Here is a 22,700-nt window from a genome sequence, read left to right as displayed (position 1 = left end):
ATCTTAAATCAGGCAGCTCTAAATAAAGAGGAACTCTTTCCGTAATGGTCTCATGGTGAGCAACTGAGATCAGTGGGACCTTTATGCATAATGACATATAAAAGCATAATGTTAAAGTAAATGGGCATGTATATGTTTCCAATTTTGTCGTTGTGTTTGACAGTCCACTCTTTGCTCCTGTTGTTAAATGCTTGGTAGGACAATGTGTGTGTCAGTGTTCCAAAGAAACACACCAATTGTAATCTGAAAGTGTTTGGCGGTCCCTGACTTTGTGATGTGTTTTTATGGCTTGCCAGCTACACTTGAGGATGCACGTAAGTCGCTTAAGGCCACCACAAAAATGTTCTCTTTTGTTCTGCCATTAATTTTTTTAGTAAATGAACTGGATGGATTCTCAGAGACAAAAATGACCATAAAGTGCCCTTCATTTTTACATTCAGTTGGCTTTCTTCCCCTTCTGTCTCTTGTTTTGAGAAAAGAAAAAATTGCCGCGCAGATGTGTAATGATTAGAGAGCATTGTCCCAGTGTTTCCTCTGGGCAGCTGTTGTCATTTCCGTGTGTTATATTAATATATACAAGTGTTAAGTTGCTTAACAATTCCTGTTGTTAATTAAGAGATGTTTCCAAGAAGAATGCTGTCATTTTAAATTATGGGGAATTTCAGAAGTGGTGGGTCAGTTTTTTATTTCTCTAAAGATTTTGTATTTCCGTGATGAAAGAGCTGATGAGAGCCTGAAGCTACCTGGAAATTCCCAGGAGCTAGGAAGTGGAAAGCAAAATAGCCTCTAAGCCACCATGTATATTTCTTCTCTCCAATTTTATGTACATGTCAGTTGTAAATGTGTCATTCATTACTCATTCATTTACTCATCATCTTTCCCTTAAGGCAGAGTTCTCTCTCCTTCTTGTAAACATTTGTCTCTGTTTTTTTAAGTTACTTTAAAATCCCCATTTATCTTAACCATCTCACTGGATTTAACATGACAAGATTAAGATTTTTGAGTAATAGTAGGGAAGCCAGCCACTGAGGAACTGAGATGCTTAGTTTAGGTCAGAAGTGTTGCTGGAAACTAGGTGGTTACATTGTGTGGCAATTCTTCCTTATCATGGATGGTGTTCTTTCGTTGTTTGGAGAGGAGAGGGCATTTGTTGGCCCGTTTCGAGAATCAATGAAGCACACCTCTGGGGGTGAAGTCAAGCTGCTGTGTTAGCAGTACAGCAGCAACCTTCCTGGGGCACAAGCCTGGGCAATGTGTATGGAGTTCCAGGGTTGCCCAGATGTCAAATCCTGCTGATATGGTCCAAAAGGAAGCAGAGCAATATGTTTGGCACCAGTTTGGCTACAGGAGTTGTCGGAAGAAAGTGTACAAGGTGCCATCCAATTGTCTTAGGGACTCTACTCCAGATTTGTGTAGACTTCTGAGCCTTTCCTTCTTCCAAAAGCATCCCACAAGGCAGTGGAGATTTAGGACCAGAGTTTTCGTTCTTCAAAATGGGTTACCTTCTCAGATTGACGATCCCATATGCCCTTCACTTCTCCCTACACCACGTGTAGAAACTGCCTTCTTGACCATTGGACCCACTATTGGTCTCACCCACTCAATCTGCCAGAGCCTGTCTTCACATGCAGGGGAAGTCCCTAACTCACCAAGGGTTTGAGACTCATCAGCTATCCTCACTCGGTTTAGCCGACCAGTCAAAGCTGTTTCCTGGGGTGTGGCTGCTGTTGCATGTTTATAGCTTCTGGGAGCCACATGTGAAAGCTGAGTTCAATGGTGGATTAGCTACCCCAAAGATGGATCAACATGTCCCCCACCAGAGGTACTACCCCTCCCCTAACACCCCGTACACCCCAAGAAAGAGGGTATTAGTCATTCAAATAACTCAGTCCTGTACATGAAGTCTCACTAAATGCAGTGGGTATTACGGTAAAGTTACTGTACACAGGATTCCAGTTTAAGTGAAACACTTTTATGTGCCATGGAATTTAATGGAAGTGTTAAGCACATGTTTAAATTTCTCCCACTTAAAACTTGAAAGCATTTTTCTCTGATTGTGCCCTAAGTAGGGCTAAGTAAAGAATCCTAATCTTAGTTTACGAATTTGCTGCAAGCCAAGGTTAAGGCCTTAAAAACTAAACCCTAGATTGAATAGATACTTCTCCCATTGTACATAATACAGATACAAAACATTTCATTTATAAACATTTAAGAGCACTTTAAGTGTCAGACTAGTGAAGATAACCCAGTGAAGGAAAGAGGGGTAATAGCAGAAAGAGCTTTGTAAATCTTAGTTTGGAAAGCCTTGTAGATGAGCTAATAATAACACCAAAATATGTGAGGTCAATTCATTATCTATCAAGTGTGTTCTTACAATGGGTTCAGAGCAGAGGGTGTGGGGTTTAAAAATTCTGCTGTATCCTCACATTTCCAAGTTCCATATGTATTCTTTCTCCCCCCACTTCTAATTCCGGACTCAGAAGAGCAATTTGGATGTTGAGACCACCTCTGAGCTATTTCATTTTTGTAAATATGGAGGTATCATCTTTCCATTATATATTTGAGATTCCCTTGGAAGCTGAAATACTGAGACATAACTATAGCTATGTTTAGATGGTGTGTTTTTTCACCTGGAGTCCTTGTGTGGTTGGGGTTTTTTATTATTATTACTGTATTTGCTTGCTTTCAAGATCATGAACATACCTACAAAACTCAAAATCTGCATAGGAATCTTTCCCCCCTCAAATTAAAATATGAACAGACTTCCCTCCTGCCTTCTGATCCATTCTATAACACATTAGAGCCATAATCAAAATTAATCAAATATTATACAGAAAACAGATTTTATGTGAGAATTCAGCACCGCACCTTATGCCTGTTATCTCATAAAATCCTGCAATATTGCCTTTCATTCTTGCCCCACTGCAGCAGAATGGACCAGTCCCTCTACACAGATCTACACTATTCCCAGAATCCCTGTTATTACAAAGCTATTTAATGGCATTAAATTTGGTGTGTGTCTGTTGTGGGGGAGGTGGGGAGTAGAGTTGTAAATCACATCTTAAAGACCACTTGGCCGTGATAAGAGCCAGATACAGTGGTTCCAACTCTGCAGGCCAGTATTGAGTAGCTACATTTTCATAAGCAAGCTCAAACCGATTGGGGTTTAGCTTTGCCTCCCCTCCCTTTTCTTTCACAGTTCACCCTTTGAAGTAGCCTTTGCTCCACATCATACAGAAAACATGTTGTGTTTAGTCAATGGCCCAATTGTTAATAACTTCTCCATGTTTATATTTGGCAGTAAGATAGATATTAGAAGCTATTTACAAAAAAAAAAACCCTACCCTATTTTAAATTAATAATAATATTTTCCTTTAAAGAGTCTGCGCTGCTCATGCCATTTGGTCACCAGCTGACTGCTTTGAAATCGGCCAGAATGTCCATGCCATCTACAATTCCCACATTTTTAACTGGGTGTGGCTCACCTATATGTGGGTCTGTTTGTATAACTATGCTTTCAAGTCAAGAAATATATGCAAAACAAATGGGAAACACACCAATTTTTGAATTGCGTGTATTATAGAAAGAATCTTAGACATGTTTTTCATCCTCCCATGAAATGCAAAAAACAAGTTGGTGCCATGCTCAGAAATACTGGGAAATTTGTCTAATGTTCAAAGTAAAGCAAGGATTTGACACGATAAAAAAAAAAGTTTTACCTATCTTCATCTGATGGGTTTCTCTTACAAACATAGAATGAATAAACCTAGAAAAAGGGTGGGGAACTGCAGGCTTGGGCTGTATCTGGCCCTTGGGAATCTCATTAGCTGCGTCCCTTCCCCAGACCATACCCTTTTAGGGATGCCTGAAGGCTGTTTTACACAAAAAAGGTCACCTGATGTCATTGCAACTACCAAACTTGTCCCGTTGGGGAGGTTGGTGTGGCTTGGCCAAAATGGCCCCATAGGCCAAATGGGGAGGCCTGGCAGGGCCAGAGGTTTCTCACTCATGATTCAGTATGTGATACCGAAATGTTTGATAGGAGCTACGAGTTCCATCCAACGTTGTGTGAGCAAAAGTCAAGCTCATGCAGTGCATCTGTCCCTTCTTCTCCAAAAGACCAATCCAACACTGTCAATTGTAGCCTGTTCAAGACACAGTCCACAATATTCTGCAGACCCCACCATCCTTTTGGTGATATACAGTGGGCTGCATGAGGGAAGAGGGGGAGGAAAAATCCCTTCCTTGTGCATCCTTCTGCTCACACAGCATTGGAGACAATCCCTGGAGTCTGCCATAACATTGCACAACAGCTATTAGCAGCTTATTTTGAAGTGACTCTTCATAATACATTGAACACTGACATAATATTATGTAAGTACAACAAACGTACAAGTGCTGCACAACTGAGCCATACAAAATAGCAGTGGTTCTTCAGCTGTGAACTCTGGTGCACTTCTAGGTCGTCCCCTGAGATCATAAAGAGGTTGTCTTGAGGTTTCGACCACACTCTGAAAAAGCTAGCTGCACTTACTCAACACTGTCAACTCTGATAATATGATTTATGTATGACTATGTTACTGTATTACAAACACTAGCAAATGTGTAATTTTTAAGAGCTTAAACACATGTCAGGTTGTAATTTTTAAGAAATTAGAACTGCAGTTAATTGATTCTACAGCAAACTTTTTGTTTTCAGATTCTGGTGCAGCTACATTGCTTTGCCAGATATATTCCAATGCTATGGGCACACAGGTTAAGAAACAGTGTTAAAAAAAAAAAAAAAAAAAGCAAACCGGAATACTGTAGTGATGCTCAGTATTACAAAATGTAAGAGCATAGTAACGTAGCATTATGGTCGAAAAGTCTTAGCAGACGCTAAACAGAACACTGACCCCTAGTGGAGGAGCACACTTTACCCTGTGCAAGTTACTGTGATTTGCATTGGGGAAAATTCTGATGTTCCAGACTAAAGCATTATCTACTGTAATTTGGCATGTATATTTTACTTGATTTTGTAAGTAGGTGGAAAACTTTGATGCCCCCAAGTTTACTGAATAATTTATTTGCAATTGGTATTCATTCATTGCTCACAATGAGCTTTAAAAATGGAAAATTTTCTACAGGAAAATAATGTACTGGAAAATTTATGCTCCACATCACTGTCTACATTTGGACAACTATGTTTATCTTGAGAACTGGACTGTGAGGAAGCTGAATATATACTATATTAAATAATATTGTATCAATGATGGTTGTATTCTATTATTATGTATAATAATATATTATTTATGGCTGGGAAATTGCTGCAAATTTATCCACACATTAAGAGAGCTATAAAAATAACTTTAAATATCATTGTGGAAGTGGGAACTCTTGTTGTTTGCCATTCCTTGATTGAAAGCCACTGTATAAAAGTTGTAGGTTCTATTTCATTATGAAGCATTTCATCTTGTTGTTATAGCAGCCATACAGAGAACAAAGAATTGTAATCCTAAACCAATTATATATCACCACACAGTGTTTCACAACATAGTATTGCATTGCATTGGGGACTTAAAGTAGTGTTAGGAAAGTGGGAGAGTTGGCAAAGTTTTTCCCCCATTATCACTTTAAATATTTTCTTTAAAATATTTCCTTTAAAATCTGAACTGATCTATAAACTGAGAAAATGAAACCTAAACCATTTTCCTACCCAGCCATTTCAGATATCATGTTTACTCTGTATCAAAGCACATGGTTGTCTTCTAAACGATGTACTTCACTTATTTATGCTAATTGTCTGGATGTTAGTTTAATCTGCTTAAAATCAAGACTATTTGTCACTGAGGAATTTCATTGCACTCATGGATTCCCAGAGGCCATGCCAAAGTTTGCTCACATTTCCTAACAGTTATAGAGGACACCACAGTAAGTTGCAGACCAATCACTTCTATATTACTTGTAGGATTTGTGGTAAAACTTGTTCAGACATTTGTGGAACTGCAGATTAAACAATGTAGAAGTAAACCTGGCAAGGACTTGAGTTTTCCCCAGTCAAACTATATACTGCAGTGAGAAGCAGTAAAGTAACTTTGGTAAGGCCTTGTAGATACCACACTGAGCCCATATTTTTTACCCAGCAGCATTCTGAGGCTCACTTTTAATACAGTACCAGAATATTGTAGAAATTGCTTCCTGATGTCTGGTTCCTGTTCCAATCTGGAAATATTTACATAACTGCATCCCATAGGATTGTCAAGGTCTATTGAATGCTACCCATGCCAGTTTTAGTAACCAATATTGGAATGTGTGCAGTGGACTTAGGTGTGGTGGTACTCTTGTCCTGATGTGATCGAGTCATCCAGATGTTATCAGACTAGCATAGGACCTAGTCACAGTGGAGTATCAAATGTATTGTTTCAATATATGGTATAAACTGGGTTTGTTTTTATAACTATGGATTGTAACACTATCTATCTTGTTACAAAAATTTAATGCTTCAGTTAGTCACCACATGATTATAGCTGTGTGTCAGGGCAGATGCCAGGAGCAGGTCAGCAATAACTCACACGGTGCCAGTGAAATTAACTCTCAGTATTAAAATAAATAAAACAGCTCAGGAGGCCAGGCCTAGTGAGCACAGCAACTCTTCCCAGTAGATCTTGCCCCACTGAGGCAGTTGCAAGGACTGAAGGACCCCACCTTCCCCCAGCTCCTAAGTCATCTCCTCCCCCAGTTCCTTTCCAAGCAATATGAGGCTTCTTCATCTTGCCTGTCTTTGCTCCACCCTCTTCATGCCTCTTTGGGTTCTGGGAGAACAGCGGGGAGGGGAGCTGCCTGTTGTGGGAGGTGGAGACAGCCTAGCTTCCTCACCAGCCTGCCTCTTGGCCCCCCTCTACTCCAGCCTCCGCTTCTGCCTCTGATTCTGGACTGCGCTCTGCCACAGCCTCTTCCTGCTCACTAAACCCTGTTACCTCTTCAGCTTCCAACACCTCTTTCTCCCAGACTTCTCTCTCAGACTACTCATCATTGTCCCTCCACCAAACCCATGGTTCTGAGCCTTCTTCCCTTGGGGATTCTGTAGCTGGTGCCTTCCATCACTTCTCTCTATCCAGCCAGTCCATGACATTGTGCGTATATAGAAGGGGGAAGGAAGGAAAATGGAATTCATCAATCTGAATGAAAAATAGTGTAGGAAAGAGAACAGACTGTGATAGGCAGGGAAGGGCTGTAGCTCAGTGGTACAGAGCATGCTTTGCTTGCAAAGGATCCCAGCGTCAATGCCTGGCATCTCTAAGTAGATCTGGGAATGACGCCTATATGGAACTCTGGAGGGCCACTGAAAGTCAGCATAGACAGTACATGTGGTAGGAAGAGCAAGTACAGTAAATGCAAAACTTATTACTAAGAATATTATACGAATGAGACTCACTAGCACAAATCTAGCAGTCTATTTGCATAAAAACTGCTAATATGAACTTCTCCTCCTCCTCCCCCCCCCTCTCTCTCTCACACACACCACATACACACAGAGTCTTCGGCTGTTATAAGGCCATTCCTATGTTCCTAATCAAGAAGCTTCTTTTCAAAAATCAACTCATGATTTTACTTTTCTCATCTGCCAACATTAATCTAACACAAAGAGCAGGTTTGCCCTCTGTCCAGGCCATCACCATGCTTTCATCATCTGTAAAGGGACTTGATATATATATTTTTTTTAAACCCTCTTTTTAGCTCTCTCTGTTGCTTACTTAGGATCTGTAGGATAAACTTGAACCCTTTTGTATGATCAATATTTTCATACATGTTACCTTGATAGTTTGTCACTTTGGGTACTTCAAAGCTTCTCTTCTCAGAAAAACGAGAGATAGCAATTGTTTCTGATTTAGATGTTAATTGGATGCATATGTGAACTTTATTCTCTAGAACCTCTTTTGAAACTGCAGATGGTCTGTTCTGTTAATTCTTGGATATGGGAGGAGGGGTTTTCTGGTCTCATTTTCCCTTCTGTACTATTTGTATGACATGTTAAATTAGAGTTGGACCTAACAGAAGAGGTAATACCCTGTTATGATCCTCTTAGGCTGTGAGTACAAGGTCTGTGGGGTGATGATCAGTAAAAGTAATTAAAGTGAGCTGTAAGCAGTGAATTCCAGTTTTGCCTTCAGGTCTAGTCCAAGAGATTGCACTGAGATATGCAGGGATATTTTAGGATAAAAGGGGACCATGCTGACTTCTCTTTACGGAAAGAGATTGTCTTCAAATGTAATCAGTGTTGTGATTTTCAGCACAATTTGACACATGTTGTTATGGTCAAAATACAGATGGTTTCCTTGCTTTTTTAAACTCAGTAAAATGTAAAATCTGCCTGCTCCCACTGATTCATACACTTTTACTACTCTCTGAGGGTTCTACAGATAATCTCAATAAATAACTGGGATGCAGATCAAAGACCCAACACTAATATCTATGCTTTCTCGAAGTACATCTCCTTTTATAATACAGAAGTTGCCATACAAATCTGAGGAAGAAAAAACCCTGGATATGATTCTGGATGGGATAGGCTGTTGAGCGTGTCGAGTGCTATGTTTGTTTAAGGAAATATAATTTCCCAGCTCTGAAACATCTTCGAAAGGTGCTGAGTAGCTGCAGCTTCCTGCTGAACTCAATGGATGGGACTGCCAATAACGGGCAGCATTTCATATCAGAGCATCTGCTAATGCTATTGAGTTCTGGTTAGTCACTGGTTTTGTAATCATTTTGACACCTGAGCAAATAAGAGTGGAGTGTGAAGCAAGTGAAGTTGTTCATCCCATTCTGTTATCCTGCTGGGCGTAGCAGCTGGATTGTTTTGCCAAGCGATCTAAGTTTGGTGGTCCTTTCAGGGTCCTCTCTAGACCCCAGTGAGCCAGATCCCTGAATAGAGTCCTCTTTGATTAGTTTGCAGAGCATGCATGACAAACCTTGAACATGATGAATGAAGTATGTGGTTCATGCATTATGGATGGGTGGGAAGGTGACTAGCTGGGAGAGAATGAATGATGGATTTGGTCATATTTACATTCATACTAGTACCACATAAGTGAATAGGGACAATAATTCATGCTGTTGTAAATTGAATTTATTGCAGTAAAGTGTAAATCTTTTTAAGCAACTCTGTGTTATTCATGCCTATTCTCCTTGTGCTTCTTTCTTTGTACGAGCATGTTCAAATTACTCATGCTTACCCTAGAACATAATCTCATACAGTTAAGTGCCCGATATTGAAATTAACATCATATTGGAGATCCCACAAGATTCTCAAATGCTTGTAGTTTCCATGTTATAAGCCTTTTGGTATGAATGTGCTTCCAGTTAAGAAAAAGTTGTGATCTATCTGTGTTTATTATTTGTATTCTGTGCAAGCTATGAGCTATGAGCTTCGGTAAAGTGAAGAAGAAGCATGGTATCTGAAGCTGCAGCAAGACTTTTAAAAAGAGTTGGCCCTAACAGGGCTAGGTAGGGACAATCTGGGCTACTGTCTGAACTATAAGGGCCCAAAATAATGCTCTCCTTGTCAGAGCACAATACAAAGTTGATACTGAGGCGAAGTTTGTTAAAATTGCCCTGGAGAAGGATTTTTATACACCAAATGAATTTTAATAACTGTTGGGATTCCCCTCATCTCATTTATGAAAATTGATTTTTGGCCCAACATCCCATTTTTATTTTTATTTTAATTTTTTTGTTTTTTTGTTGTTGTTTTTTTTGCAATTCAAGTTTTCAGTATCACACAGAGAGAGTAAAGAACAATACCAACAGAATTTGTAGCCATTTTAAACTGTAATCAAATTAATATTAGAGCAGAGAAGGAAAATTTGAAACTTAAGAAACAACAATGTATTCAATAGATGCATTATACTGTCCCTTTTTTTTTTTTTGCAAAATATTAATGGTTACACCCCAGAGAAATTTAAGAAGCAGCACAAATACAGTACTTTATTTTTGAAGTATTGCACACTCAACACAACTATCATCATGATAGACTTCCTTGTAGCCACCTTTGTTACATCAGATCAAATGCCCTCTATGCATCTTCAAGAAGGTCTCAAGCACAGTGCATGAGATTGAGACTGAAAGATGAAAGCCAAGCAAAGAGAAATGATGGACAGATTATATAATGAGTATTGACATATAAATTACAATTTTACAAAGGCTGTGCTGGGAGAACTTGTGGTGGTAAATGTGACCTATTATGTTGATGTTAATTGTTAATGAGGTTCTTCCTGAATTGTGAAAAGGACTTAGTGAAGCAGAAATCTTTTATTTTATGTGGTTATCACAAAAGACTCCTTTTGCTGCATGAATTCTTAAGCTAAGTTTGATGTTAGCATTTGTTTTGTCATGGATATTTCCACTAGTCCCATTTTAGATATGTTACATTTTGCTCTCTCCCACAGTCTGTGGAATCAGACTACATTTTAAGATTGTGCCTGTGTTTTAAGAAATATCAGCAGTACAGTGGTACCTCGGGTTAAGTACTTAATTCGTTCCGGAGGTCCGTTCTTAACCTGAAACTGTTCTTAACCTGAAGCACCACTTTAGCTAATGGGGCCTCCTGCTGCTGCCGCGCTGCTGGAGCCCGATTTCTGTTCTCATCCTGAAGCAAAGTTCTTAACCTGAAGCACTATTTCCGGGTTAGCGGAGTCTGTAACCTGAAGCGTATGTAACCCGAGGTACCACTGTATATGGATGAATAAAGGCTGTGTTTGCATATAATGTTAAACCATGTTGCCACCAACATAGTGTCTTCCCAACATCATCGGACTTTAGATCCCATCACCCCTGGCCATCAGGGCAGCCCTTCCTGAGATGAAATGGGAATGTTCTTCTCCCTGTCCTACCCGTGTCCTACCCACATCCACCGTCGTGGGAATGCCCTCCCCCCTACCCAAACTTGGCAGGAGCTATGGGGTTGGATGCTATGTTAATATTTGCTTTATAATTCTATAAAGCAGGAATGGGAACCTGTGACTCTGCAGATGCTGCTGGACTACAGCTCTCATCCTCTCTGACGATTGGCAAGGCTGTCTGGGGCTGATGGGAATTGGAGATCCGAAAACATATAGAGGGGCATAGATTCCCCATTTCTACTTTACAGCATCAAACAGCAACTAAAATAATCAACAGAAATATTATGAGTATCTTGCAAAGCTTGGTGGAGAGAGAAAAATAGGCACGCATTTAATGTTTGTTATGTTGTTGTTGTTGTTTAGTCATGTCCGACTCTTCGTGACCCCATGGACCAGAGCACGCCAGGCACTCCTGTCTTCCACTGCCTCCCGCAGTTTGGTCAAACTCATGCTGGTAGCTTTGAGAACACTGTCCAACCATCTTGTCCTCTGTCGTCCCCTTCTCCTTGTGCCCTCAATCTTTCCCAGCATCAGGGTCTTTTCCAGGGAGTCTTCTCTTCTCATGAGGTGGCCAAAGTATTGGAGCCTCAGCTTCAGGGTCTGTCCTTCCAGTGAGCACTCAGGGCTGTTTTCCTTAAGAATGGATAGGTTTGATCTTCTTGCAGTCCATGGGACTCTCAAGAGTCTCCTCCAGCACCATAATTCAAAAGCATCAATTCTTCGGCGATCAGCCTTCTTTATGGTCCATCTCTCACTTCCATACATCACTACTGGGAAAACCATAGCTTTAACTATACGGACCTTTGTTGGCAAGGTGATGTCTCTGCTTTTTAAGATGCTGTCTAGGTTTGTCATTGCTTTTCTCCCAAGAAGCAGGCGTCTTTTAATTTTGTGACTGCTGTCACCATCTGCAGTGATCGTGGAGCCCAGGATAAGTAATAGTGGAATAGCTTACCAAACTCCCCCCCCCCAAAAAAAAATCCTGCAAAATACTGTCCAACTGCTCTCTTTCCCGAAGTATTAACATACTTTATTGTGAAACTCACAATTCAGTTAACACAAGCAAAAAAGATTGAATTTATTTTTAAGATGGATTGCAGTTTTGGCAACAAAACAGGCAGAATTATTAAGCAAGTAGCAATGTAATTTCTGTACAAACCAGGAGCCTGTATACAAAATGAGAAAATAGAGTTGGAGGCAATATATATAACAGAAATGGTAATCCTTGGTTATATCTAATCTAATCTAATCTATTGATCTCAGAAATGGTAATATTTGATTCAGTTTATCAGTGACTGCAGATTTTAAATAATGGTTTTATATACCTCGAGCTTTGCTTTGTAGGTTATGCTGCAGAAATCAGCCAAGCTGGCAAAACAGGGAGAGAGACAGATCTTTGCAGTCCAAGTGCCCATTGCGGTCAGCTCCTATATTTCAAGGAGGTCTGTTTCTACAAATACGTACAGGGTTAATTAAAATTACTAGTGGGTGGTTAAATGGTCTTGAAAGGTTATCACAGTAGTATCAGTTGTATCATAATTGAAGATACAGCTCTTATCTCTAGGCTGATCGCTTACATTCTTGTTGACATTGCATTACTCTGACAGGCAAGTCAAATGGAAGGCACAGATCCTGGTGTGCTATCAGCTATCTTATCTTTGTCAACAGTTCATTTATTCTCTCTCTCTCTCTTTGTTACTGGTCAATCAAGAAATCAATTACAAGTTAAAGCAAATATCTCATTAGAAAATAGATTGGGCATGATAAAGCTGAGTAAAGTGACACAAAACTGAAAGCAGCTGCTACTACCCAATTGTGCCAACAAACTAGTTGTCAGTTGTCAGGCAGTTTGGTGGGGAATATCCACTCTCAAGAATTACTTATTTTACATGGTTGGACAAAAGCAATAATTTCAATAAAAGTCTTTCATATTTATACCTGTAGTAGCATCATAGTCTTACCACCCCCATGGATGATGTTTAACTCTTGTGGAATTGCTGAAGTACTGATTTCTCCTTAATATGTAGATTCAGCCAGATGTATTTATCATTTATTTCATAACATTTATATACCACTTGATTGTAAAAAAATATATCCTCAAAGTAGCTAACAAAAAGAATAAAACAATAAAGTTATTGGTAAAAACAACTAATTAAAACAGAAATAAACTAAAAATAGACATGTAGATGCTCCCTATATCTTGATAATCTTGGAAGTTTAGAACTTGGATTATTTAGACTTAAGTCATATAAATACTTATCTGGGAGAAAGAATTACATTGTTCCCCCTCCTATAATGGGTACTATGTGTGTTTCAGATTACTTCCTCCTTGTTAACTATACATTATAGTATTTACTTTATTCTTATATGAAAGGTGTATTTTCTGTTGTTTATAGGTATTTAAAATTTTCACTTTATCTTTCATTAACATTTGAAAATAAAAAGAGAGAGGAAATCCTAGTTAAAATGTTAAAACTCGGGTGTTTGTAGCACACTTAAAGACTGTAGTAACAAGAACCAGAGGAATTTCTTGACAGTGAATTCAGTGCTTTCAGATGCTATTTTGTAAACGTTGCCAGACTTCTCCACATACAAGGATCTGGTTCCCACCTGGTGGAATACTCAGCTTGCCTGCATTTGATTAAGTGACAGTTGCTCAGGAAGGTTGTACGTATTCATACTTCAGGTAAGAACTAAGAGGGTGATTTCTCCCAGTTCCCCTCTGCAACTTATTTCAGTGGGGGGAAACTGGGTAACCTGAAGATGAGTTAAGAGAAGAAAAGCAGCGCATTCAATCATAAGTGAGTGCACACAACTTCCTTCCTGTATGCATGTGTAAGAGTGGAGGATGGACTGCGGCCACATTTCCTTGGCCAGACCCCTGAAGTTGCACCCCCTGTGGACTCTGTTCCCCATTGCTCATGAATAGCCATCTCTTTTCAGACAGCCAAGCTCTCTAAAGTGGACGGCAGGGGAAGGATTCGTGTGGAGTAAAGTACCAGAGGCTAGAAGTATATATATGGAGGAGCATATCTGAATTAGGGTTTTAAAAACAGACCAGTCATATTTGCAGCTTTACATATAGTCCAGTCCATAGCTGTAACTGATGCCTGAGGTTTGTTTGAGGTATGTTATCCTCTTCTTGAGGAATAAGTCATCTGAATTACACTTGATCATGAGCAAAACTGAAAAATCTGCTTGCCACTTCTCAACCTATGTTTAGAAGGTTGCATTCAAAATGGCAGCTTCTTCTCGTGTTAAAATCATTCACTCCGTCAGTTCTCCATGGTGAACTGGGGTTAAACATGAAACTTTAAAAGCATTCTGAATTTATTCCTCTTCTCTCTCTCTCTCTCTCTCTCTCTCTCTCTCTCTCTCTCTCTCTCTTAGTGTTCATGTTGTTGATATTTAATTACTGTGCAATTAAGATGTTGTTTGACATGTTTTCTAACAGATTACAAAATGTCCCCTGAGAGTTGTTTGGAAGGGTCTACAACCTTTTCATTAGAACTATTGCATAGTGTCATTCTTACATTGCTTTTTGCAAAAGCGTAGCCAATTGTTGGATTGCTTTGCATGATGTCAGTTGTCTGGTTGCCACAAGTGATGGTGTGTGCTTTTTTTCAGATGCTTGCTTTGTTGTCTGCCAGTGAAACTCTGCAGCATCCGTATAGCCTGTGTCCTAATTGGCTCATTTTCTGTGTAACCTCTTATCTTACACCACCTCATCAAACATAAAGATATGCTCACCATTTAAAAGCATTTCTAAAAATATCCCTCTACCATCAGTGATTATAACTAAGTTTAAGATTCATTTTACAATTGTTAATGGATATTGAAACATTTATTTTCTCCTTACAACCCCTTCCCAGCTGTAGAAGAAAGCAGACACCACAGATGACATATCTGGCTGATTAGGGTAGCAATTTTAACAGGGTTGAAAGCTCAGGCTTGTATAGAGGTTGTGCATGTTGTGTTTTCCTAACTAGTCATGAAAAAGATCAGCAAAATTTGTTTTGCTGGCAAATCATACATCCTGAGTGGCAGAGCTTGGTGGCATGTGTATATTTTGGAAAACAGGTGCAGGAGAAAGAAAAGAGTTATAGCTTATACATTGGTTTTGTGAGAGGCTGTTTTTGCTCTGTACCATAAATAGTTTTACTGGGAAGAATGCAAGAGAAGTACCAGAAATGTAGTCTTTCTGAATCTGGAGAAGTGTTGTGTTTTCTGTTTTATCTCTAGCAGTAATCTGTTAGCAATAAATTTCCCTCATACTACTTCTGCCAAACGGCTAAGGGGAATGAGCAATAACAAATTGATTACATTGGCATAGTTAGAGAAAACTTTTTTCAACGTTTAGAAGTAAATGCTCTCAGGAGCTACTTAATGTGACCATGTTTCCAGTTGTATAGATGCTCCATTAGAATTGCTAGACATCTTTATGTGTACAAGATCAAAGCATCTCCTCCTGGGTTTCTGTCAGACAGATTCAACTGAAAAGAGAATGCTATTGCATATTGGGAGAGTAGTTGCCTGGGAACTGACTTTCTCATTGTTGAGCCTTTAGTCTTTAGTCTAAGGAAAGTTGTAGATGGTCAGGCAGGGGGTTGTTTTTAGGCCCTCATGACTAAGCTCTCAAAGAATGGAGAAAACCAGAGTGGGTCCAACTGTCCCTTTACAGAAACTGAATCCAAATGAGAGCCAAGGAAGCCTGGGTAAAGAAACAGAACAAGGAAAGGGCCTCATATATAGTGAAGTTTATATCTGGATCACTCAGGAGGGTCATCTCCATGAAATAGGGATGGCAGGGCAATTGAGTAGCTTGGAACATCTCATGAGACTGTTGCTCTTCTAGTACAGTGGTACCTCGGGTTAAAAACTTAATTCGTTCTGAAGGTCCGTTCTTAACCTGAAACTGTTCTTAACCTGAGGAACCACTTTAGCTAATGGGGCCTCCCGCTGCTGCTGCGCCGCCCCCGCCCGATTTCTGTTCTCATCCTGAAGCAAAGTTCTTAACCCGAGGTACTATTTCTGGGTTAGCGGAGTCTGTAACCTGAAGCGTCTGTAACCTGAAGCGTCTGTAACCCAAGGTACCACTGTACTACAGATACAATACAACCAACATGGGCTGTGTGTGTGTCCAATGTGAACGCCAGCTCCCTCGGCCTGAAGTGAGATGAGCACCGCACCCCATAGTCGCCTTTGACTGGACTTAACCATCCAGGGGTCCTTTACCTTTACCTTTTTACCAATGTGAAATCTGCCTCTCCCTGTAATGGATCTGGTGAGCTGAGTTGTGCACATCTTTCTTTGTTGTCCATCCGGTCTCTTCCCTCTAGTTTCATTAGATATTTCTATAAGCCACATTTATTCACTGAGCCAATGAGTTATACTTTGGAGGGGTCAGGCTTCATATTTCTTGCCCTCAAAATGCATTTTTTAAAGATAAGAAATTTTAGATTTCAAGCTCCCCACCTTGCTTTTGCTCGTTGGGTAACTATGTACTGTGATAAAAAAGAGTGCTCTACAGTAGCATTTATACATCATGAAGCAGTGAGGTGCCAGTGGTGTATGCACTTATTACAATGTGTGTAATATGTGACCTCCCCCAACTGTTCATGCCTGACAACATTTTCAGAAAACCCAAATAACATTTTAGGCTTCATACCCTGTGCTTACTACTAGGCTTATGATAAAGGTTAAGATAAGAAAATAATAAGAAATGCCTGGATGTATGTGAGGATTCAGATCATAATCCTAAATTTAAACTGAATGCAAAAAAAGTTAGATTTATTTATGCTTAAAAGACTGATGAGCCACTTTTCTATTAAAGTGTTCAAGCAATGTACAAAATATTTTTTAAAGCAGCAGAATAAATAAATCTGATTTACTTAATAAGTTTGTTAAAACAAAGAATATTTAAAACCTTAGGAAACAAATACGGTAGATTTTAACTTCCTTCCTGAAGGCAAAGTGTTGATCTGGCTCTTATTTGCTATGCTACTTGAGCCTGGACCTAAAAGCACCCCTAAACTATTAATCAGGTATTTTTAGGGGAAGTTCAGCATCATCCAGAGTGGGGAAATATTGCCACCTGGAATCATTGAACCATCAATGAACAGTAACTGTATTATGCAGCTCTTTGGGGACAGACTAGTTTCTTCAGAGGATAATTGTTGCTGCCTAAACCATACTAGCAGGTGATCAGACCATGACAAAAGAGTCTTCCTGCCCAGTGAAGAAAACCAGATCAGAGTATTTCCTACTAAGTTCATTAGGCCAGTGACAAGTTGGGGCAGCCATGTGCTTGCCATGGTCTTGAATTCCTCAGCTATACAAGGTGGCCTGAATGTGGATCTGAAGGTCTTCCAGACCACCATCCTGAGGCTTCTCAACAACAAATTCAAACAGACTCAGGTAAAATCTTTTAGAAGAAAAGCACCCTGTATTGCCAATGCAGTAGCAGCTAGCCAAGCATCTCTGGGAAGAGTATTTCAAAATCAAGGTGCCACCACTGAGAAGGCCTTTCCTCTAGTAACCACCCATCTTGTTACTCTTCCAGTTTTCTTCAGTGTATTTAGCTTTCAGTGGAGAGTATCACACCTAGAAGCATATGTGTGTAAAGCCACCCTCAGTCTGATACTGTATAGGCATTCCTTATATTTGTACCTTATGTACAAGTGTGAAGAAAGTAGAGTATATGTCTGGTTTTTAACTTGCATTAAATGGACATATTGTAAGGGATGCAAGCTACTAAAACTACAGTGTAGTGTGGAGATTTCTCTTTAGATCCCTTACAAAGAGCACCGGCTATTTGTTTTTGTATGTCAGTGTAATTTTGTATATTAAAGCTAAACATTAAGATGTGAATGCCAAGCTCTTGAAAGATGCACATTTCACAAGCCCTAGGAGACATGAAGGAGTAATCAGGGGTGTAATTAGCAGTGATTTGTCCCATGAGTTGATGTGGTAATATAGCACATGGGGTCTGTGATGATGCATCAAATATTAACAGCTTTGCATCATTACCATTATGGGCTGGAGATTAAAGGCTAAACCTCTCCTTTTGTTAAGTAATTTTCTTTGCCAGGTTTGATTGTTTCTAGCTGTTATTTGTTTGCCAAAGTTATGAATACTAACTCGCTGTAGTGGCAAACCTTGTGTATTGCTGTGTTTAAGTCCATCTGCACATCTTGTGCAGGCCTTGGGATTTTACACACACAGTTTTTGTGAAGTGGAGTTGTTATGTTTTGAATGTCAGCACCTGCTTGGCTCATTATCATACATTCTCTAAAAATAGTGCATACTATGTTGCTGTGGTGTGTTGAGGAGGAGATGGAGCTAAGAATGTATGCAGAAAGAAACTTGACTCTTTCCACCCCCTCCTTTTAAATACCAGTTATTGTCACTGCCGTAACCGTACACCAGATAAGACAGACAGACAAATGGCTATTATCAAAGTCAATAATGCCAGTGCTGAAAAAAATACTCCTGAATATTGTTTCCCTTTTTTGTTGGATAGATGTCTGTTACACAGAGCACACATTTGATCGGTAGTAATTTCTATGAATTTCTATTCATCTCCACTCTTCCCAGACAATTTGGTTATCTGAATTCTTTTGGTAAGCCTGTGCTTTGCTCCTCCCGCCTCCAAAAAATTGCGGGGGGGGGGGGGGATTGCAGGCTTCAAAGAGAATGCCTTTTTATTTCTCCAGTAAATATCATAGAAGGCCAGCTGCTTGACAGGGTGGAAGTAATTGGCATAATCCCACAGTCTTCTTAATGGAATAGGCACCAGATTTACAAATTTACTTCAAATTGGCTAATGCTGTATCTTTTCTTGAAGACATCAGAATTCATAGCCAAAGCATGAGAAGTCTCTTGGGGGTTTTTTGGGGGGGTGTCTTTGCGCATTATAGTTGTTCTGCTTTTGTAGGCATTTTACCTGACAAAATGAAGCATGAATTAAGTATGCTTGCTCTACCATTTTCTGGTCTTGTGTGAAGTGCAGGAGATAATGCACACCTATCATGACAAGATGCATGTTCTCCCTTTCATGCATCTTACAGAGGTGGTAGACAGTTCTCTTCTCCTTCAGTGGAAGCCTTGAAGTGGTTTGTTGTTGTTGTTGTTGTTTAGTCATGTCCGACTCTTCGTGACCCCATGGACCAGAGCACGCCAGGCACTCCTGTCTTCCACTGCCTCTCGCAGTTTGGTCAAACTCATGCTGGTAGCTTCAAGAACACTGTCCAACCATCTTGTCCTCTGTCGTCCCCTTCTTCTTGTGCCCTCCATCTTTCCCAACATCAGGCTCTTTTCCAGGGAGTCTTCCCTTCTCATGAGGTGACCAAAGTACTGGAGCCTCAGCTTCAGGATCAGTCCTTCCAGGGAGCACTCAGGGCTGATTTCCTTAAGAATCCAATAAGCAAGGTTCACTCATGCTGCTTTGAATGAATATCTCTGAACCCATCCACTAACTTACCTTCTGATAAGCGAGTCCACCTGATAAGCGAGTTTCCATTTCTGTATGGGAAGCTTCCAAATAACAGGTAAAAGAAGTGATTACCACTGATTGCTTGAGTTTTTGAGGGGAGGATTATGCTCAGATTCCAATTCATGGTTCCTAATCTCCTTGAACTATTTCCACCCTGAATGGTCTTTAGAAGAACTTGCCACTAAGGACTGGTACCTGTGTTTCACCCTACCCCTCCTCCTTCCATTTACTTTGTGTGCCATGTCTTTTAGATGGCAAGCCTGGGGACAGGGACACAGCTGTCAACTTTCCCCTTTTCTTTTGAGGAATCCTATTCGGAATAAGGGAATTTCCCTTAAAAAAGGGAAAACGTTGACAGCTATGGACAGGGACTGTCTGATTTTATTGATTTGAAAGCTACTCTGGGGGTACTTTGTGACTAAATAGCCAGATGAAAGTATCACACATTCACAAAGCCAACTTAAAAGCCCACCAACCCCCACATCTGCTCTGTGGGCCGGAATTTGACAAGCACTTTGTAGAGTTTATGTAAGGATATCAATTCTAATTTGCTAATTTTGCCGTTCACTGGTTTTAGTTATTTTTCTAGTGTAAACCACTTCTACACAAATTTCAGTTGTGGCTGAGGCCAAGGACTATGGGTTTTCTCTGTTTCTCCTCACTTCATTTGGTTGGGTGTTACAGTTGCATAGAGAAGTATGATGAGTTTCTCCTCTTGCGCGTCTAAATAAGGGAGGTACATTCTGGGCTCTCCAGTCTGCATCTTGTTCCTTGAAAATATGAGCAGTCACAGATTTTATAAGTATCAGCATGCACATACACACCCACCTTCATTTTTACATCAATTATTTTTATGCTAAGAAGGAGACACAATCAAAATTATTAGACAAAAGAATACTGAGAATATTGCTTCTATTCTTTTTTTTAAATGGCATTTTCTCACAACTTCAGTTACTTGCTTTTACCCTCAGCTGTCAAATGTAGACTTTTTTTGTTTCTTCTTCCAACTTATACAACTTAGCATACATCTGCTGTCCCCTGGAGGCCATTTTGTCCCACATTCAGAGGTCCAAAGATTTTCAGTCTTGATTTATATCATACTATGTATGTACACTGTAACTGTACCTCAGTGCAAGTAATGTGGCATGCCAATTTCTCAGGAACTGTTTGTCTGCAAAACAGTTGGTCATGTATCATTTGGGAGAACTGAATCCCTTACAGTGTTGGCTTGGGTGTGCTTGAAGTTGATGTTCAGCTGTTGGCAGTCTTTGATATGTTGGACAGCACAGCAGAGAGAACTGACTAGTGAATGAGTGGGTCTTAATCAAATATCTCCTCACATGTTTTCTCATGGAATGGGCTGCATCGTTTGATGGCGCTTGAGAGCAACTGTGTTGAATATCGTATAAAAACAAAGCAATAAACCAAAACAACAAAATGTTCCATGGTATGTATAGCAAAGCAGAATGCAAAAACATTTCCAAGTAGCATATTCCAAAGAGGATATGGAAAAGAGACCGAGGCCTAGTCAAACATAAAAGTAAAAATGGGAAGGATAATATGGAATGCTCTTTATTGCTGATAGTTTAGGAATCATGATTTATTTTTTTATGTTGAGTGAGTTTTAGTCAAACCATTGCACATCAACCTGAAATGTTTTGGTAAAGACAGTTAAGATATATTTAAAATAAATAATAATATATATACGCACAGCACAGTAAAGACCTGATAGCACAATTAAGATATGCTATTGTAACAACATGTTCTCACTAAGTATTTTAATTTCATAATCTGTGTCAACATTGTGTGTGGTTCATTTATAAAAAGAAGAGTACTACTGTTTGAGGGATGACTGGATGTTCAAAGCTGCTTTTGTATACATGTGTGGTATTTGGAGTATAGAATGCTTCCAGAGTTCTCTAGAAATACACACTTTTATGTATGTCTGTGTATATTGCTGGGTGGCTGCTCTGGAAGTTGTAAATGCACATGTAACGCTGTCTTAAATGAACATGTTAATTACTTACTGTGTTGCTAATATTGGTGTGTGTTTTTTCCCCTTTCCATGTTTCTTCTGTCCCCTCTGATGACTCGGACGTCTTTTGTTCCACGACATCTTTATATCTTTTGCCCAGGTATGTCAAGTGTTTTTAAGCTTGTATGCATCTCTAATAATAAGATTATGTACAAATTATTAGTTCCTGTTTGCAACTCTTCCTCTTTTATTGTACATCTCTACTGCTTAGTAACTTTTAATTTAGTCCTGTGTGAGATTTTGTCCAGTTAATTATGTCATCTATTAAAAAATTCTCCTGTGACCTCATTTGTCATGGCACCAACACCCAATGTATGTATATTGAGAATAGCCAATTGGTTAGTTGCTGAAAGTACAGCTTTTTCCTTTAGCTTTATTTTATCACCGTTGAACTATTTTGCACACCAAAGTAGGAAAAGCTAATTGCAGCGTCTAAGGCAACATTCCCAACTTTGTGACCTCCAGTTGTTTTGGATTAGAACTTCTAGACCTGCTGGCTGGACTGTTGGGAATTGTAGGTCTATGGTTTAAGTGGTGGTTCTTAACAGCATGTCTGAAAAACTGATCTGAGACAGTAATAAGCAAATATTGGGTTGATGTTGGAAATGAGGTGGCCAGTAGCTGATAAATTACGATTTCTGTGTTGGTGAACAATGATGATCCTGGTACCTACAGTCTTCAGGTACTTGTGTTATCTCTTTATTACCATATGATCCAGCAAGTTGTTCCACCAAATGAGGCTTCTTGACTGTTCCATTAAAGATACCTAGATGTTTTATTAGCAACACGAATGTATTATGTAAAATAAAACTCTCATGCTCCCTACTTCCCGGAGCAGTGATAAATTCAATGGGCACCACTTACCTTGATATGGCTTCCTTTTGTGCAGAGGTGAGGGACCTGTGGATATTGTAGGACTCTGACTCCCATTAACCCCAACTAGCATAGCCAGTTGTCAAAGATGATAGGAACTGCAGTCCAATGAAACCTGGAGGTGTTCATCTTCCTGCTTTAGTGGAAATATTCCTGGAAGCGTTTTGTAACACCTAGTTTGTTTTATTTTTCCAAGTAGAGCATTGGCAGCTTAAGCACATCAATAAGTTGCAGATCCACTGTTCCACATCAGATTACGAGAGAGGGGAGGTATATACACCCTGCATCTCAAAAACTTGATTTTTTCTGCCTCTCTTCTATCCCAAATCTATTTCTTTTCATAGAATCACTGTTCCAATAACATTTTTATAGTTCCTTCCACACACACATACACACACACATATACATCTAGCTTGTCTTATCC

The 22,700-nt window shown here is 39.6% G+C and overlaps 1 protein-coding gene across 2 annotated transcripts in view; it reads left to right on the top strand.

Annotated features, from left to right (window-relative positions):
- Positions 1 to 22,700, top strand: part of LOC144324915 (collagen alpha-1(XXIII) chain-like) — a 214,132-nt gene that overhangs the window by 78,911 nt on the left and 112,521 nt on the right. Inside the window, exon 3 of one of the 2 annotated variants that reach the window (XM_077924593.1) lies at positions 21,504 to 22,228. The exons of the other annotated variant lie outside the window; for it this stretch is intronic. Within the exon in view, the coding sequence (XP_077780719.1) occupies positions 21,504 to 21,655 (152 nt within the window). The 3' untranslated portion in view covers positions 21,656 to 22,228. Of the gene's footprint in view, positions 1 to 21,503; positions 22,229 to 22,700 lie in introns of those variants that run through there. 2 annotated transcript variants of the gene reach the window in all.

The sequence above is a fragment of the Podarcis muralis genome, chromosome 2 (assembly GCF_964188315.1).
Source record: "Podarcis muralis chromosome 2, rPodMur119.hap1.1, whole genome shotgun sequence".
Lineage (NCBI taxonomy): Eukaryota > Metazoa > Chordata > Lepidosauria > Squamata > Lacertidae > Podarcis > Podarcis muralis.
Note: the sequence above shows the minus strand (reverse complement) of the source record. Positions and strands in the feature narration are given on the sequence as shown.